This window comes from Patella vulgata, chromosome 7 (genome assembly GCF_932274485.2).
Source record: "Patella vulgata chromosome 7, xgPatVulg1.2, whole genome shotgun sequence".
Lineage (NCBI taxonomy): Eukaryota > Metazoa > Mollusca > Gastropoda > Patellidae > Patella > Patella vulgata.
In genome coordinates this window covers 29,988,752-30,005,093 of record NC_065885.2, presented here as the reverse complement: position 1 = coordinate 30,005,093, position 16,342 = coordinate 29,988,752, and the positions used below count along the sequence as shown (strand labels likewise).

Genomic DNA, 16,342 nt, shown 5'->3' with positions numbered 1-16,342 from the left:
TTTTCTGGGCTTGGGTTGTTTCTGGAGGATAGCAAGTAAAACTTAACAATTTTGTGAAGCTATGTACAAACATATTGTAGGCTACCTTTTCATATTTAATTTAAGGGTCGGGTCACTTTTGTAAAATTCACAAAACAAGTATTGTAATTGTGTCTTGCTATTTACAGATTAAGGGTAGGTCCATTCCAGAGTACATCTCATTTAAGATTTCTGGAAAGTATAGAAATTCTTTTCGCACAATTCAAATATTTCACCGAATCTGCATACTACTGATGTAGTTACATAACTATGTACTTGTTGTAATACTTAAACGTTTTTATAACCAGCACTGCAGCAGACACATTTTCAAAAGCTAAAGCCAAGTAAGTACTAGCCAGTAATATACTTTTCTTGATCAGTTCTTTATTTTACTGGTCTTCATTATCCTAGTTCATACAGAACAGAATGATATTAAACCTCATTTTATTTCTTTATTTTATTCTGTAGATACATGACTTTAATAAATATCTAATGCTTAATATTGATCCCAATAATGTTAACAAAAAATACTAATAAACAGTTGGGTTGTTGAAAAGTACTCCAGTCTTGTCATTATTTCATTTATTTTCATGAGTTGCTTCATGGATTATTCCGTTTGGCAGTAAGGTCCATGACCCAATAATATACTAAGGAAAAACATTGAAGTCAATTCTAACAATTATCTTTATTATAAAATTGCGTATAAGGAATTACTTTTAATGAAAATACATTGCTTCAATGCACGATTTAAATGACTGAAAGTGTGATTTACCAAGAAAGACCAAAATTATTCTTCTAAATGAAATACATTTTAATTAGAATCGATTTCTTTTAGAAAACTACAAAATAAACATACGTAAATTGATTTATAAATGTTTGACACCAGTAACATAACCATATACAAATTTGTTTATAAATGTTTGATAACATACTATACATAATTTGTTCATAAATGTTTGATAAAGTAAGAAACAAATCAGTTTATATATGTTTGATACTACAGGTAACAGTATAATCAACAGTACATAAATCAACAAAAAAGTCAACATTGTAAAACTAAAAAAAAAAACCCTCACAATTATAATCACCTCAATTTGATTAAATTACAAATCTAAAAACTTGTTCATGTTTGTATTTTAATCAGATTTAATTTTATCTCCAATTGTTACAATGTCATGTGTAAAGAAAACAGAATAAATAAACTAGGAATTTATTATCAGATTAAAATTTCAAAAACAAAATAAAGTGCTTTAAACAAAATTTTTGACAACTGAAGTCCACTATTCAAGGCACAACTAAACATAATTTAATGTACAATTTATAAATTTTGATATCAATAGAAGCCCATTATTCAAGGCACATCTCTAAACATTATTTAATATACAATTTATATTTTACTTAATAAAAATACATGTAATAACTTATTACGTTGTCATATCTTCTATAAAATGTAAGTTTTAGTATATATTATGAGATGTTGTTTTAAACTTGGTATGTTGAAGATGATACAGTACCACCATGGCCGGTCCAGTTAGTATGTACAAATTTACCTGGGGCAGACAATAATTCATATGTATGAGCTCCAAAATAATCTCTCTGTGCCTGAAAATAAAATTTGGATTGGAATTATGGAATTATGTAGAGCCTAGTAAAACTATAACATTTAATTTGACTGATCTGGTTATACAGTTTCACCTTCACAAGTCACTTGCTAGTAAAAAAAAAAAAAAAAAAAAGAAAGAAATAATTTTGAATTCATATGATTTGCCTACATAGAGTTACCAGACTTTCGAAAATTAATATGCATATTCAACAATTAGTAGGTTATTTTTTTTAATATAAAATATTATTTAAAACCAATTGTATTTATATTCTTTGAAAGTTACAAATTCCCTTCTTTATAATCTAACACACCTTTTTGGGAAACAATTTATTTTTTTGATTATCTGTGGGAGAAGTGTATCCTGTTGCCTCATCCCTTAAATACTTTTAATTTGTTAAGACATTAGTTGATAAAACAACAGATATGTTATTGCAATTGGATTCAATATACAGCTTCAATATAATTAACCATTACCTGTATAAGATTAGCCGGAAGTCTTTCACTACGATAACCATCAAAGAAAGCTAATGCTGTACTAAAAGCTGGTGTAGGAATACCTAACAATACAGCTGTTGATACAACCTTTCTCCATGATTCTTGACATTTTTGAATTTCTTTTTTAAAGAAATCATCTAACAATAAGTTTTCTAAATCAGGATTCTTCTCATAAGCATGTTTAATATTACCCAAAAATACACTGAAAGGGAAAAACCAAACTGAATATAATCGCTCATATTTACAAGATATTTTTTCCAACCTGAACTATAATGGCTAGATCTATTTGATAAGCCTTATTTCAAGTTTGGTCAAAGGTCACAAAATGTGAACAGGGCTAGTGCTAACCCCAACTCTAACCCTAATCCTGGACCTAGCTATAATGCTTACCCTAACCCTAACCTACAATCTCGCCAACAATCACATGCCCTAACCTTATTTAGATATCAGACAAAAATTGAGTTGGCCAAAACAAATAGATTTAGCCAGCAATAATGGAAATTCATGGAACTCCGCACAATCTTTTACAGTGATAAGACCTTCCTGTTTAACCATTTTTGGAGTTGTAAATGAAGACATGTTTTTATGAAATCTCTCCATTTGTTCTAGGTAAAATGGCCATGTTCTTGTGATGGTTAGAAGAGCAGAAGAAGGGCTTAATTTGTTTGTTTTATCATGTTCACATTAAAAACCAGCGGCTGCCAGGCAGGATACGCCCACATTTTCGAGAGATGGATAGAGAACAAGCTAACAAGAAAGTGATTTTTCCTACAATCAAGGGCCATAATTCAGGAAATTACAATTCGATATGCGCATATATCGCAAGGAACTGAGATCTTTGTGTTATAAACTTACATTTCAAGTTTCAACAAAATCGGATAAAAATTGTGACCTCTATAGGGTCCACAACCTTGACATACCATATTTTTACGCTATTTGAGAACGAACGGCGGCCATTTTGTCTGTCAATTTTGGGGCGATTTTCACAAAATTCAAACCCAATTGTCCTTAGGGTGGAACGGTAATATAATAATACGTTTTTTTAAATCGGATAAAAATTATGACCTCTAATGGGTCCACAAGCTAAAAACATGATTTTTCGTACACTCAGGGGCCATAATTCAGGAAGTTACTGTCCGATGTGCGCAAATATCAAAAGGAACTGAGATCTTTGGGTTATAAACTTACGTTTCAAGTTTCAACAAAATCGGATAAAAATTGTGACCTCTTTAGGGTCCACAAGCTAAAAACGTGATTTTTCATACAAACAGGGGCCATAATCCATGAAGTTTCGATCCGATACATGCCAATATCGAAACCAGCCGAGATCTTTTGGGGATAAACCTATATTTCAAGTTTCATCGAAATCGGATAAGAATTGTGACCTGTAGAGAGTCCACAAACAATTGTGGACGGACAGGGGCGACGGCATAATACGTCCACATGAAAATGTGGGCGTATAAAAAGATTTTTCATTTCTACTACACCACTATAAGGGTTCATATTTTTTTTACACAACTAGCATAAGGGTTATTGCAGACTTTTAACAGTTTTGGGATACAGCTGTTTGACATAACTTCTTTACATGATACTGTTGCACTCCTCTACTATTACATGATACTGTTGGAGTCCTTCTCTTTCAATAAACAGCAAAAAGAGTTTGACAGCAACATTTCTGTCTTAACTTCAAATCACGATTATATGATAGGTCTGGAAGATCAAATTACCTTCTGATAATACAACCACCTCTCCACATCAGAGCTATACCACCAAAATTTAATTTCCAACCTAACACTTTGGCCGTCTCTCTCATCAACATAAAACCTTGTGCATATGACACAATTTTAGATGCATATAATGCCTACAAGATATAATGATCAGGTGATTTTTACAAAAACATTTTGCAGACTGCCAGTAGAGTGAGTTTTAGGTCAAACACAGATGTCTTATCTATCTTATGTTAAAATTTTACATCAATACATAAAACTACTAATGAGATATAATAGATTATGTGCTTCAAAATTAAAACTAAAATCAGTAAACTTAAAGATACATTATGTAAGATTTAGATAGAGCTAACCATTTTTGCTATAATAGTTCGAAATCAAAATATGGCTGAACTGTTATAATCTATTTAATATCGGAGAAATTTGATGCCATCGAGCGTTGATTAGGACCTGGATCAGTTAATTAATGTCTTATTAATAATTTAGAATACATTTCAGGCCTAAAGAAAGACCTACGATAGGCAGATTTAGCTCTTGCATAATGTATGTTTAAATTTTGTAGAGCTTCCCAATCAATAATTTATTTTGATCTAAACCAGAGAGGTTTAATTTGAAATAAAATTAATAACAGCTAACCTGTCTGATAGCTTCTACAAAAGCCTTTTTATCACCCTCGTATCTAGTGGTTGATGGTCCTTTTAACTGTTTAGCAGCACTTACACGTTCATCTTTTAATGATGATAAACAACGTGCAAATACAGCTTCACCTGGTCAAATATTATTAAATACAATTAATCTGTACAGCTATAGAGAATCTTATGAGGTATTTTTATATATCAACGATATTAACACACATTCATTTGACTATAAATTAATGCCCCAAAATGCAAGAATCTGTTCATTCAAGACAGACCACATGAGGAATCATTAAACTCAGTTGTGTTCAATTATATAATAAGTCTTTATATCAAAATAACACAAATTTAAAAATTCTGTGCCTTTAAAACTGTAGAAGATGATATGTTGTTTTTCTACCTTCTACTAGCAGTATTCCTAGCAGTTTGGGACCCTTTATTATCAAAGAGATACATGATATGTATCATTTGGTGATTCAAAATATTATTATGCTTTGCTACCAAAATAGAAATTGTACAAGATTTTTCTTCGAAAATAAATATAAATATTTTACCTATTAACGTGACTGGAACACCATATTCCAGTGATGAGATTGCTGTCCATTTACCAGTACCTTTCTGAAAAACAAAATAATTTGTAACAACACTTAAGATAGATTGTCTATCAATGAAAGATAACCAATAGCTTAGATATCAGTATTGTTTATAAAGATAATTCTATAATCAGAGTAGTTGCATTGATATATTTCACAATATAGATTCAGTAACTTTGTCTTTCAATCTCACCTGTCCAGCTGAATCTTTAATCTTTTCTACCAGATATTTCCCATCTGTATCTTTAAACTTTAATATATCTCGAGTTATCTCTATTAAAAATGAATCTAATTCACCTTTATTCCAATCATCGAAAACCTAAAATATATAATAGTTCTCCTTTAACTCACTAAGCATAATTATTTAAAGTTGCTGTCAAAAAGGCATTAAACGATTATTAAATGACAGTGGCATAATATAGGAATGCGTTATGATTTGAATAAATTTTGTAAAGAATCAAAGGCCATGATTAACCTGTAGCTGGAGATTATCAATGCCAATGACTACTGTATGTCAATGTGCAGGACTTCAAATCGGGATTTTGAATCATCAAGACATGTTACTCATTGAAGGCCTACTACAATAATTCTTAATATATTATATATATTTTATACATTATCTAATATGAGATAGAGAGAGAAATGAAGTTTAACATGCAATCGACACAAACCAGGCCATTTTGGAACTAACGTATGGTTCAATTATATTTCAATAATTTGTTTGTGCGTAGGGGTCTTTAGCTATAGGAGGAAACCAGAGGACCTCGCAGAAAACACACAAGGCTGGACAGGTGACCCTAATCCTTGCCATGTTCAAGCTGGGAATCAAAACCACACCACTTGACTCAATGACAGACCTTGTGATTTCATGCACTCATGTTAAACCACTAGACCACCCAAACCCCTATCTAATAATGAAATTAGTTTTAAAAATGTACAACCCGATACACATATGATTTAAATTTGTAAGACACCAGAGTGATGTCATCAGGGTAACTGTCATTTAGTAACAGGTCTTTCGTTTATAAACAGTGATTTTCAGTTTCAATAATACATAAAATTTGGCATCTTATATACAAACTAAAGTCAAATTTTTTTTGTAAATTTCTAAAACTATGTTAATGCTAAATAATGAATCAATTATGGACTTTTCTTTTAATAGAATTTACAAAAGAGCTTACTTCTGCCATTTCAGGACATGTCATGCCAAGAGCATCTTTCATAAGACTATAGGCTTCACATGTCAGTTGCATGTCTCCATATTCAATTCCATTATGTACCATTTTGACAAAATGTCCTGCACCTTGTGGTCCAACCTAAAAAGAACAGAAATAAATAGCACTTTGTTATCTTTGACATAAATAGGTCTTCTGTAAAATTGACATTTGCAGAGTACCTGAACAATGTAAAGCAAGGAATGAATATGAGCAAGAAATTAATGTATCAAATCACCAGTTGCATTTTATTCAATCAACATTTCTGTTCTTTAACATAAAACAAGCTGTTACCCTAATAACATCATATTTACATACTTTGAAGTGTAACTCCATTAATTTTACATTTACCCGATAGCGAAAAAAGGCAATGTATGTACAGTATCATATAAAGTAGATGAATAAATGAATGCACAAACCCAAAGATTTTTTAAAAGCTTAACTTTTTGTTGAATTTACATGGGTCTACTTAATGAATATAGGCATATTACTATTATAAATTTCAACAATTTCTGTCGTGTTTGAATTTATAGTCGGAAAGAGAGGGGGAAATGGGGTTTAACGTTCACTCGACACAAACTAGATCATTTCGGGACTAACATATGGTTCAATTTTATTTCAATAATCTGCTATGACATAGGGGTCTTTAGCACCGGAGGACCCAGAGAAAACCTATGAGGTTGGAAAGGCAACCCTACTTCTTGCAAAGTACAAGTGAGAAATCAAAACCACGCCCCTTGACTCAATGACGGACTTTATGACCATAAATAACCATTCAGCCACCCAACCCTGAATTTATAGTCTGACATGATAGGTTAACCTAGGGAATAGTAATCAAGGTTATTTCCCAAATCTAGGAAATTACAAGGATCAAATAGTTTGATCATGTATGTCATTTATTTTATTTTCATATTACTTTACAGTTTGCCTGGATAATCTATTGGCTAATTACTTTTGTTCTGTACATTAAATATGCTGAATCATGCACATACATGTACAGAGCTATTATACTTGTCTGAATATTATATAGAGAGCAAATGACTGTCAGATATTGCTTCATCTTAAGTAAATTAACTGTAGGCAATTAGTTGCGGAAAATATTCACAAATCCAGTGCATCTATTTAACGTACAGGTAGATTGTTGTGTTTGGTTGACATGACAACTTATCAGTGTTGTGATTTCAAAATTTTTCCTCTCGGACAAATTTACCGAAAATAAAGGAACATAACTCTCATTGTTATTTAAGCAGGCAGTTTTAGACCACACAAAAATCATGTGTCAACAAAATATTCAAATTCGTACGTAATAAAAAAATAGGTGCACCTTGTTATTTTTCATATCATTTAATTCCTGTGTGGTATCCAAATTTACGTCAGTAATATGCCTACAAAATTACGTGTTGTCATAATACGATAGAATGAAAGCGTGCCGACTACTGCCGACCCGTATATTCCATCAAATTCAAGGCAGTAATATTCCTCCAAAATTAACGTATTTTCGGGGTCTAGGTCGACACCTTTTTCAGCAGAAGTCCAGCATTCATCTTATACTCTGTTTCGACTAATAAACAGATGGAGGTAAAAATAAATATTTGGTAGTAACCGTTGCTCCATGATCCAGAGCAAGTGACATCATCTGCAAAATAATAGCGCGGGACTCTGATCACATGCGTCATCGTTTAAAACAATAAACTCTTACACTACAATCGAATTTGGAATATCTGTCGACATTTCTCAGCTTATTTCTTTGTTTAAAAACATTAACCCAAGAAAAATGCATCAAAATAGAATCTTTTCGCCGACATTTTCCACGTGATAATTGTCACATTTACATCTCTCGTAATTTCACTTGTCTCGCTAGATTTCTACTTTAGTTTTCGGTTCTTTTATTAAAACCATGTGTGTTTGTGTGTGTGTGTGTTAATCACGTAGATTAAGTTTATAATCATTCTTATAGGATTGATACATAGTTGGACAAAGAAGAAGACATGACTTCTGTTCAGGATTGGATTGATGAATTGTCCGACAAATCAAGGCAGATTAAGTAGTTAATCGGGTTGAGTGGTAGATATACACTCAGTACACTATATTAATTTTGAAATTTTGAATATTATTCACCATGTCTTGATGTCCGATTGGGTATATTCCTGTTCGGAAAATTTAGAGTCAGACATGTCTGGAATATACGAGCAAAATCACATCACTGCAACTTACCCAGTCACAGCAAGGCTCTTTGTCAACTTTAGCAGATATAGATTGAAATATGTCTTTAATAAATGGCCTGTAAAATAAAATAAATTATATATATTACATCAATGTGTATTGAGATTTATAACCTTTATGTAAATTTGTTTTCTAGAAAAGATAAAATCCCAAGTATCAAACTGTCTCCTAAAAGAATGTGTAACTCACTGTATATACATTCCTATCTGGCGATATAGCAATTTATGACAACATAATTAGAAATGAAATGAAATGGAGTTTATCGTCCTACTGTTCTGCTTCGAACTGGGCTAATGAAGACGAGCATTCACCATACAGTGTGCTATGAGGGAAATTTTGCCTGGACAGCGGCACTACCGCCTACTCTTAGATCGAATTCCAACTGTCAAGGGATCTTTTAAGTGCATGCCAACGTGTACATGGGACCTCGGTTTTTTGTTCCATTCAAACGACCTGACACTGACTAAGGGGGAACCACGACCGAAAATCTGGATGAACTTTCTCGGCCAATGCAGGGATCGAACACCCGACCTCCAGGCTAGCGAGCCAGCATCTTACCCACAACATAATTAGCAGACAATTTGGTAATGTAATGTTTTATTTAACGCTGTACTCACCATGCTTCTGGCTCACCTCCTGGCATAAGAGATGGACCATATCTAGCACCATCTTCTCCACCGCTAACACCACTACCAACAAATAATAAATTCTTTGCTAATAACTCTTTACATCGGCGCTAAAAACATAAATAGTTCATATTTTGATCAAAGTAACTAGTTGGTTTAAGTATACAAATCAAGGAATTTCAGTCAGGATCACTTAACATTACAACTAAGGCAAGTAATTAAATATCCTGTCCAAACATGTAGGACTGAATTCTCATGCATGTCAAATACTTAATAAGCTTATAAACAAATGTTCAATTAAGCATGCATAAATCCTTTATTACTATTAGTTTCAACTGACCATGAAAAGGATGTGACCTATTTGATTTGGATGAGAAGTGACAGCTTAAATTTTGACTGAATAAGCTGCAGACTTTTGTTTCATGATGTGGATATCTACATTCTTTTAATATTTTATATCCTTAGAGTTAGTCAACTTTGAGATAAAAATGATAGGAATGAGGATATCATTTAATCGTATATGTGCTTTCCCAATCATAGCCCAATTAAAGGGACAATAACACTCTTGCTGGCTTGACTGCTCCAGAAAATAAAAAATAGCCTTATTCTAAGTACTAGATGTGTTAGTACTGTGTCCTACCTGTTGTGTAAATTATCCATTAAATCCTATTTTACTTGTCTAGAGGGTTCAAAAATATTTTTAAATCCAAGTCACATTTGAAAAGCTTTACGTCAGGCTTTTCAAATCATTTAGTTGAATTTTTCTAATTTTTTAAATTAGGTGTGTTAAGATCAAATTTGTATCATCAATTAATTGGAATATTGTAAAATTGTACAATTTGTTGACCAGAATAAAGATTGGGACATATTATTCAGTTACAACAAGAGTGGTATTGAGCCTTTAAACTCTTAATTTTGCCTTATTTTGAATGTATCCAGCTCAATTAAGCAATGTAAAACAAACCAACATTAAATTCTCTGATTGTCATTTTGGGGACTTCTAAGCCCTTGCAAATTACAATCTTGTGAAAGTTGAATCAGCATTAGTCATCTTTTAAATCCTAGTCAATATTTACTCAAGCGTAAATACAACATTAATTGATATAAAACTATTTGTATTTAGTCCACATATATTATGTTAAATTGAACATGACAATCAAATTCTGAAAGCAGTATAATTATTATACTTACGACAGTGTCTTGATATTCTGAATTACCTCCATCAATTATAATATCACCTGCTTCTAGTAATGGAACCTAGAATTTAAAAAAAAAACTTCTCACAATTAATTACCTTAACTTAAAGTAAATTTATACATTTTAAGAAGATGTTTTAGAGCACCCAAGTTTTTCACGGACATTATAAGACTAAAACATTTCATGTAGACATTATAAAATTATGTCAACGGGAACAGGTTTATTATTCCTCAGTAATCTTACCAATTTAGCAATAAAATCATCCACAGCAGAACCAGCTTTTACCAATAACATAACTCTTCGTGGTTTCTTCAACAATTTCACCATTTCTTCTAAAGATTTGGCACCAATAACATTAGTTCCTTTGGCTTCATTTGCCATAAACCTTTCTACTTTATCAACTGTTCTGTTAAATGCTACAACCTATTCATCAAATATAATTGATTATAATTGATAAATGGACAATATGATGATTTGTTGATGAAATCTATAATTTCTTTGATATAAAAATGTTTAACTTTATGAAAACTTTGTTCGTTTCCCTTTCTGCAGTTCTTAATTAAAATTAGATTTAAATATTTGTAAATATTTATGTGTTTAAAGCATTTCTCTTAATTTCATTAATAAGTTACGGTTGAGATTTTTAAACTATCAAACAAACTTACTGTGAAACCATGGTCATTCATGTTAAGGATAAGATTTTGACCCATCACAGCCAGACCAATCAAGGCAATATCTCCCCTGAAATAATTTCAAATCAAGAAAGAAATTTAAAATGCATACCAATACCACACCTTCAGACTAAAATATTGTATTATTTATGAAAATTATATATCTTCTATTACTAGAAGTCTCAAATTTCAAAGTGTACTTCCTGAAAATGTCAGTTTACATTTGCTTACAACAGACATAAAATCTAGGACAGAACTAGAACCCCTCCAAAAGGTACTTGGTTGAAAAGAAAAAAACCCTCTCTAATTTGAAAGAAATTCATTTTGGCTTAGGAAACAACCATTTTTCTGATCTAATACAATATGTTACTGACTGTATTTTGTTTAAATTAAAATAGAATCTTATTAATAGCGTTCAAACAAATATCAAGTCAATTCAAACTGATTTTTTGGTATTCTTTATAAGATGGAGTTTGGCTAGAATAAATGAATCTATACTAATATTTGTGACTGTCGTTGTCTATTTGTCTGACTGTTCAGGGTTGGCGGCTACAGTAGGGCTATCCCAAGGCTGAAATTCGGTGTATAAGGGAAGCTTCGATCTGGGAGTAACATGGCCTACCACTTTCGGTTTAGGAGTTATACGCACAACCCGTGCAGTGCTGGAGCATTCGCTAGTAATAAATAAAGGAAATTATATTTTATCAGCTTAAACACACTAGTAATAGATTTTTTGTCTATATGTAGTAATGTAAATATTTGAATATGTTTAGTCAGTAAAACTATATTTATCTGAAAATGCTGTGTCATGCTTTCCCACCCAAAATAGAAGAATCAAGTTTTACAATATTATTTTAGTCCCCGATAGCAAAATATATATTGTTTATTTGACAAAAGAACAATATAGGGTTGCCAGGCAAATCATATATGCCCACTAGCAGCATTTTTAAGTCATGTTTAAAATGCTGTGTCATGTTTTCCTAGACACAATACAGTCAAGTTTTGCAATAGCATAGCAGTGCTTCATGTTAGTCATATTGTTTATTTGAGAAAAAAACCAATATAGGGTTGCAACTTACAAGGCACATACAAAATGCTGTGCCATGTTTTCCGAGAAGCAGAGTGTTACAATATCATAATACTATTGGTGCCTGCTACCTTACCCAAATATATCTGTGTATTTGACAAAAAAAACAATATAGTGCTGCCAGGCAATGCATATATGCTCACCATCAGCTCTTGGACTAAGTTTTGGGCTCAACTGAGAGCTTCTTTAAAAAATTTACTTGAAACACATTAGAGTTTATTTTATTATTAATAATTTTTCTATTTATATAAGAAAATGCATAGTCATCTCTGACCAAACTAGACAGATCGGTGTGACGACATTATACGGCCACATGAGAGAGAGAGAGAGAAATGGGGTTTAACGTCCACTCGACACAAACTAGGTCATTTCGAGACTAACATATGGTTTAATTTTATTTCAATAATTCGCTTGCGCGTAGAGGTCTTTAGCAGTGGGAGGAAACCGGAGGACCCGTAGAAAACCCACGATGTTGGACAGGCAACTCTACTCCTTGTCACGTACAATCGGGGATTCAAAACCACGCCAGTTGACTCAATGACAGGCTTTATGATACAGTGCGCACGTGTTAACCATTCAGCCATCCAACCCCCCACGGCCACATGAAATCTCTCAACAATGTCAAAGTGTGTTAACCCTGTATGATGATGATCAGTTTTTCTTCTCACATGTATAAGCTTATAAAGAACAGGTGATCAACATAACATACTAAAACACCATGCATTATCAAATTCAACATTGAAACAAAAAAAACAAAAAATATTATCATTTTTCTTGTCATTGACATATATTTCAACACTTCATTCATTGGAGTTTTTATTTTTTCTTGTCTTTCAAAAACTAGTTAAGCTTTTTTGTTTTAAATTAGAACTCTTAGTATCATACTGGCTAATTAATTGCATACAACTTTCCCCATCTTCAAAATGTCAAGGTATAAACACATGTCTAATCTGTTTAGTACCTTGACTGTGTTAGCTGACCCTTTTCAATTCTCCAGTTTATCTTTAATTTTGAATCTGATATCTGACATATCTTAAATCTTTTGAAAATACATTTCACTCCAGTCATGACAACAGACATACCATACAACTAACAATACAGTGTTACGATGGTAATCCATGAACAATGTCATTAAAATACAGATCTATTTAAATTTCACTTCATTTTGGGGGTACTTTTGATGGCCTTAACTCCATATATTATCTGACCTCTTTAGTGTATACCTTGCTCGACTAAACAGACCCTTTTATAGGGTATCTCTAATACCAAAAGGAACATGGCTTATTTAAACATTCTTCCAGGTCCTATTGACCTGAAGACCAATCATACCATATTTAAGCCCGCCTCAATTCAAAAATAAATAAATGAGACATTAATTACTTGCACATTTATCTTTTTGTAAAGCATCAAGCCATCGAGGGTGTAATTCCCTTAATGTCTAGTCTATTTTTCCTGCAGCATTATACATATTCTCACTCCATATTTGATCATTTTATGTACAATGGTATATTTCATATTTTCATTTTATCATTTCATTGTCATATTTTCATTGTACATGCATCATTATATTTTCATTTTATGATCTAACATTATCCCAATATTATTTCATGTCAAATCTATTTTTTGTATGCATGTATATTGATGTATGTGTATGTTTTGTACACTGTCCTTAAATGGACATAATATCCAAATAAAAAAGGTGAAAGTTGTCTTCATAGTCAACCTCATTTACAAGGCTATGTATTTGTTCATTTATATTCATTGCATTACTTCAGCTTGTCATAATAAAGTATTGAATGTCAGTCAGTGTCATCAGTAAAACGTGTTTGAAATAAATCACTTTACGTAGAGTATGGTAAAAACTATCCCATTATTTGCAATTTAAAGCAGAATTCTGTAATCAAACATAAATTATGATTTGGAATTTATTTTAACATTTTTCAATGTTCGAAAAGCATTTTGTCTTGAAATAGTAACTGAAAGAATTGTAGCTTGATTTTTCAAAATCCACCCAAATCAAAATGAAAATGAAATGTTTAACCCTTTGGACCCTGTGGAGCACCTATAGCGGCTTTGAAATAGGATGCCCAAAAACCTGGTGCTTCTATGGAAGAACAGAAGGGTAATAATCATTCCTTTTGAAATATACCGGATTTTGACTGTTTCCTAAAATATGCCCAGGATATAGGGTACAGGTGGTACAAATTATCTTTCGAGTTACTATTTCACAACATAAGCTCCTTACGTGTATGTAATCATACAGAAAATTTATATTTTTACTAAAGATTGTGTATCTTGATATATGATTCATATCCTGAAAATGATAAATTGGTCATTATTCTTTTCTATAAATTATCATTCTACATATATGATATAGTTAAACATACATTATGCAAGAGTTAAATCTGCCTATTGCAGATCATTCTTTAGGCCTAAAATGTTATGTAAAGTATTAATTAGACATTTATTAACATGACAAGATCATAATCAACTCTCGATGTCATCAGATATCTCCTATATTAAGTGGATTAGAACGGTTCAGCCATATTTTGATTTAATCTAAAAATAGTGTAGCGAGGCTAAGCTTCGAACAACCAGTGCAGGTGGTTGCAATTAATGCACACATCTTGACAAACCTTCAAAAGCTAATACATTAGTTCGCAATGGAGCAATTTGAATGAAATTTTCAATAAATTTATTTTGCATAATCTATTTTCAAACTATTATAGTAAGAATGGCCAGCTCTTTATCTAAATCTTAAATAATGAATCTTCAGCTCTTTATCTAATTCTTACATAATGTATCTTTAAAGAAGATTGTATTTGAATTAGTTTTATTCTATTATTACTATACAGGATGTGATAATATTACTGATACTTAATTCCCTTCCTGATATATATATATATATATACTATCGCCCATTACAACTTCCACTCCTAATGATCATGATGTACACATCCTGTTTTATTTATCCTGTAGTAAAGATTTTACATTGAGATACATGTGATGTACATCCTTGTACTAAATATATGCATCAACAATAGTATATCGGCTGTTTAAAAAATCCTACACTAAAATATATTGGCCATGTGAATATCACTGCTCCAAAGAATCAATCATATTAAAACAAAGATCCTGTTTTGTTTCCTGGTTTTTTTTGCTTCACTTTTCTAAATTAGTAGGGAAATGAAATGAAATGAAATGAAGTTTAACGTCCTACTGTTCTGCTCCTAACCTGGGCTAATGAAGACGGGCATACGCCATACAGTGTGCTATGAGGGAAATTTAGCCCGGACAGCGGCTTTACGGCCTACTCTTATATCGAATTCCAACTGCCAAGGGATCTTTTACGTGCACGTCAATGTGTACACGGGACCTCGGTTTTTCGTCCGATCCGAACGACTAGACAGCTTTCCTTGTCAGCCCCTCCGTCCTGCATCACTGACAAGGGAGAACCACGCCGGAAAAAATTAGTAGGGAGCTATTAAAATGTATTTGTCTGTCTGGATGATATATTGGTTTTTTTCCGACATACACCGCCATACATCTCCCGTTTAAAAATGGCATTCCTAGTAACGGCTTGACGCCTCGATTTTATACCTGTTTCAAAATTCATGTAGGATTATATCATATATGCTTAATTGTAGTTGGATGTGGCAGAAATATTATAAATAACAATAATCAATCGTTGTTTTGATGAAAAATATTGTCAATTTTGCTTACTACTTCGCGATGTGATTTGCGTTGGGCTTTGCTACATGGAACTAATAGCACCATCTCTTATAAGTTATCTCGAAACAGGGGAGGGTTGAGAGATGAGGTTTGTTAATTAGGAATGACCATACATCGTGCTGTGTGCTATAAATAAAGTTTACCCAGATAGCAGGGGTGTAATATGTTTTATAAAAAAGTAAAAAATTTGTGAGCACTGCTCTGTGCTATTTCACTAAAAAAAAAAATTAGCCACTACTGTCTTACACTTACTTCCTTTATTTATTACTCAACTGAGATAATTTTAGACGTTATTGTCATCACTAATTGACTAAGTAACCCTGCCAGAAATGACCAAAATATACTTACTTTCCTTCCGACATGTTGTCAATTAATATTTACGAAGCAGAATGTAAAAAAGTTAACTGTCAGTTGTCAGTATCAGCTATTGTCATTAATGACGACCAAAGCAGTAATGATCTTGCACTTCGTGCCTACCGGTTATTAACAGAGTAATAACCTTCACCTTGTTCGAGGTTCAA

General features: G+C 32.2%; 1 protein-coding gene across 1 annotated transcript; it reads right to left on the bottom strand.

Annotated features, from left to right (window-relative positions):
- Positions 1–456: 456 nt before the first annotated feature.
- Positions 457–16,328, bottom strand: LOC126826882 (6-phosphogluconate dehydrogenase, decarboxylating). The gene is made up of 13 exons (XM_050555988.1): positions 16,170–16,328; positions 10,997–11,072; positions 10,575–10,754; positions 10,326–10,391; positions 9,126–9,244; positions 8,500–8,566; positions 6,253–6,387; positions 5,265–5,390; positions 5,033–5,096; positions 4,480–4,610; positions 3,844–3,977; positions 2,096–2,318; positions 457–1,620 (listed from the first exon to the last, which is right to left on the bottom strand). The coding sequence occupies exons 1-13, from the start codon at positions 16,181–16,183 to the stop codon at positions 1,501–1,503; spliced, it is 1,455 nt and encodes a 484-aa protein (XP_050411945.1). The 5' UTR covers positions 16,184–16,328; the 3' UTR covers positions 457–1,500.
- Between the last annotated feature and the right edge of the window lie 14 nt (positions 16,329–16,342).

Bases quoted from the DNA above. Each gene is read 5' to 3' on its own strand.
- LOC126826882 (XM_050555988.1), bottom strand. The intron at 4,611-5,032 runs GTAAAATATTTA...ATATTTGACCAG, and splicing joins TGTTCCAGTCACGTTAATAG to GTGAAGCTGTATTTGCACGT. The intron at 3,978-4,479 runs GTTAGCTGTTAT...TATATCTTGTAG, and splicing joins TTGTAGAAGCTATCAGACAG to GCATTATATGCATCTAAAAT.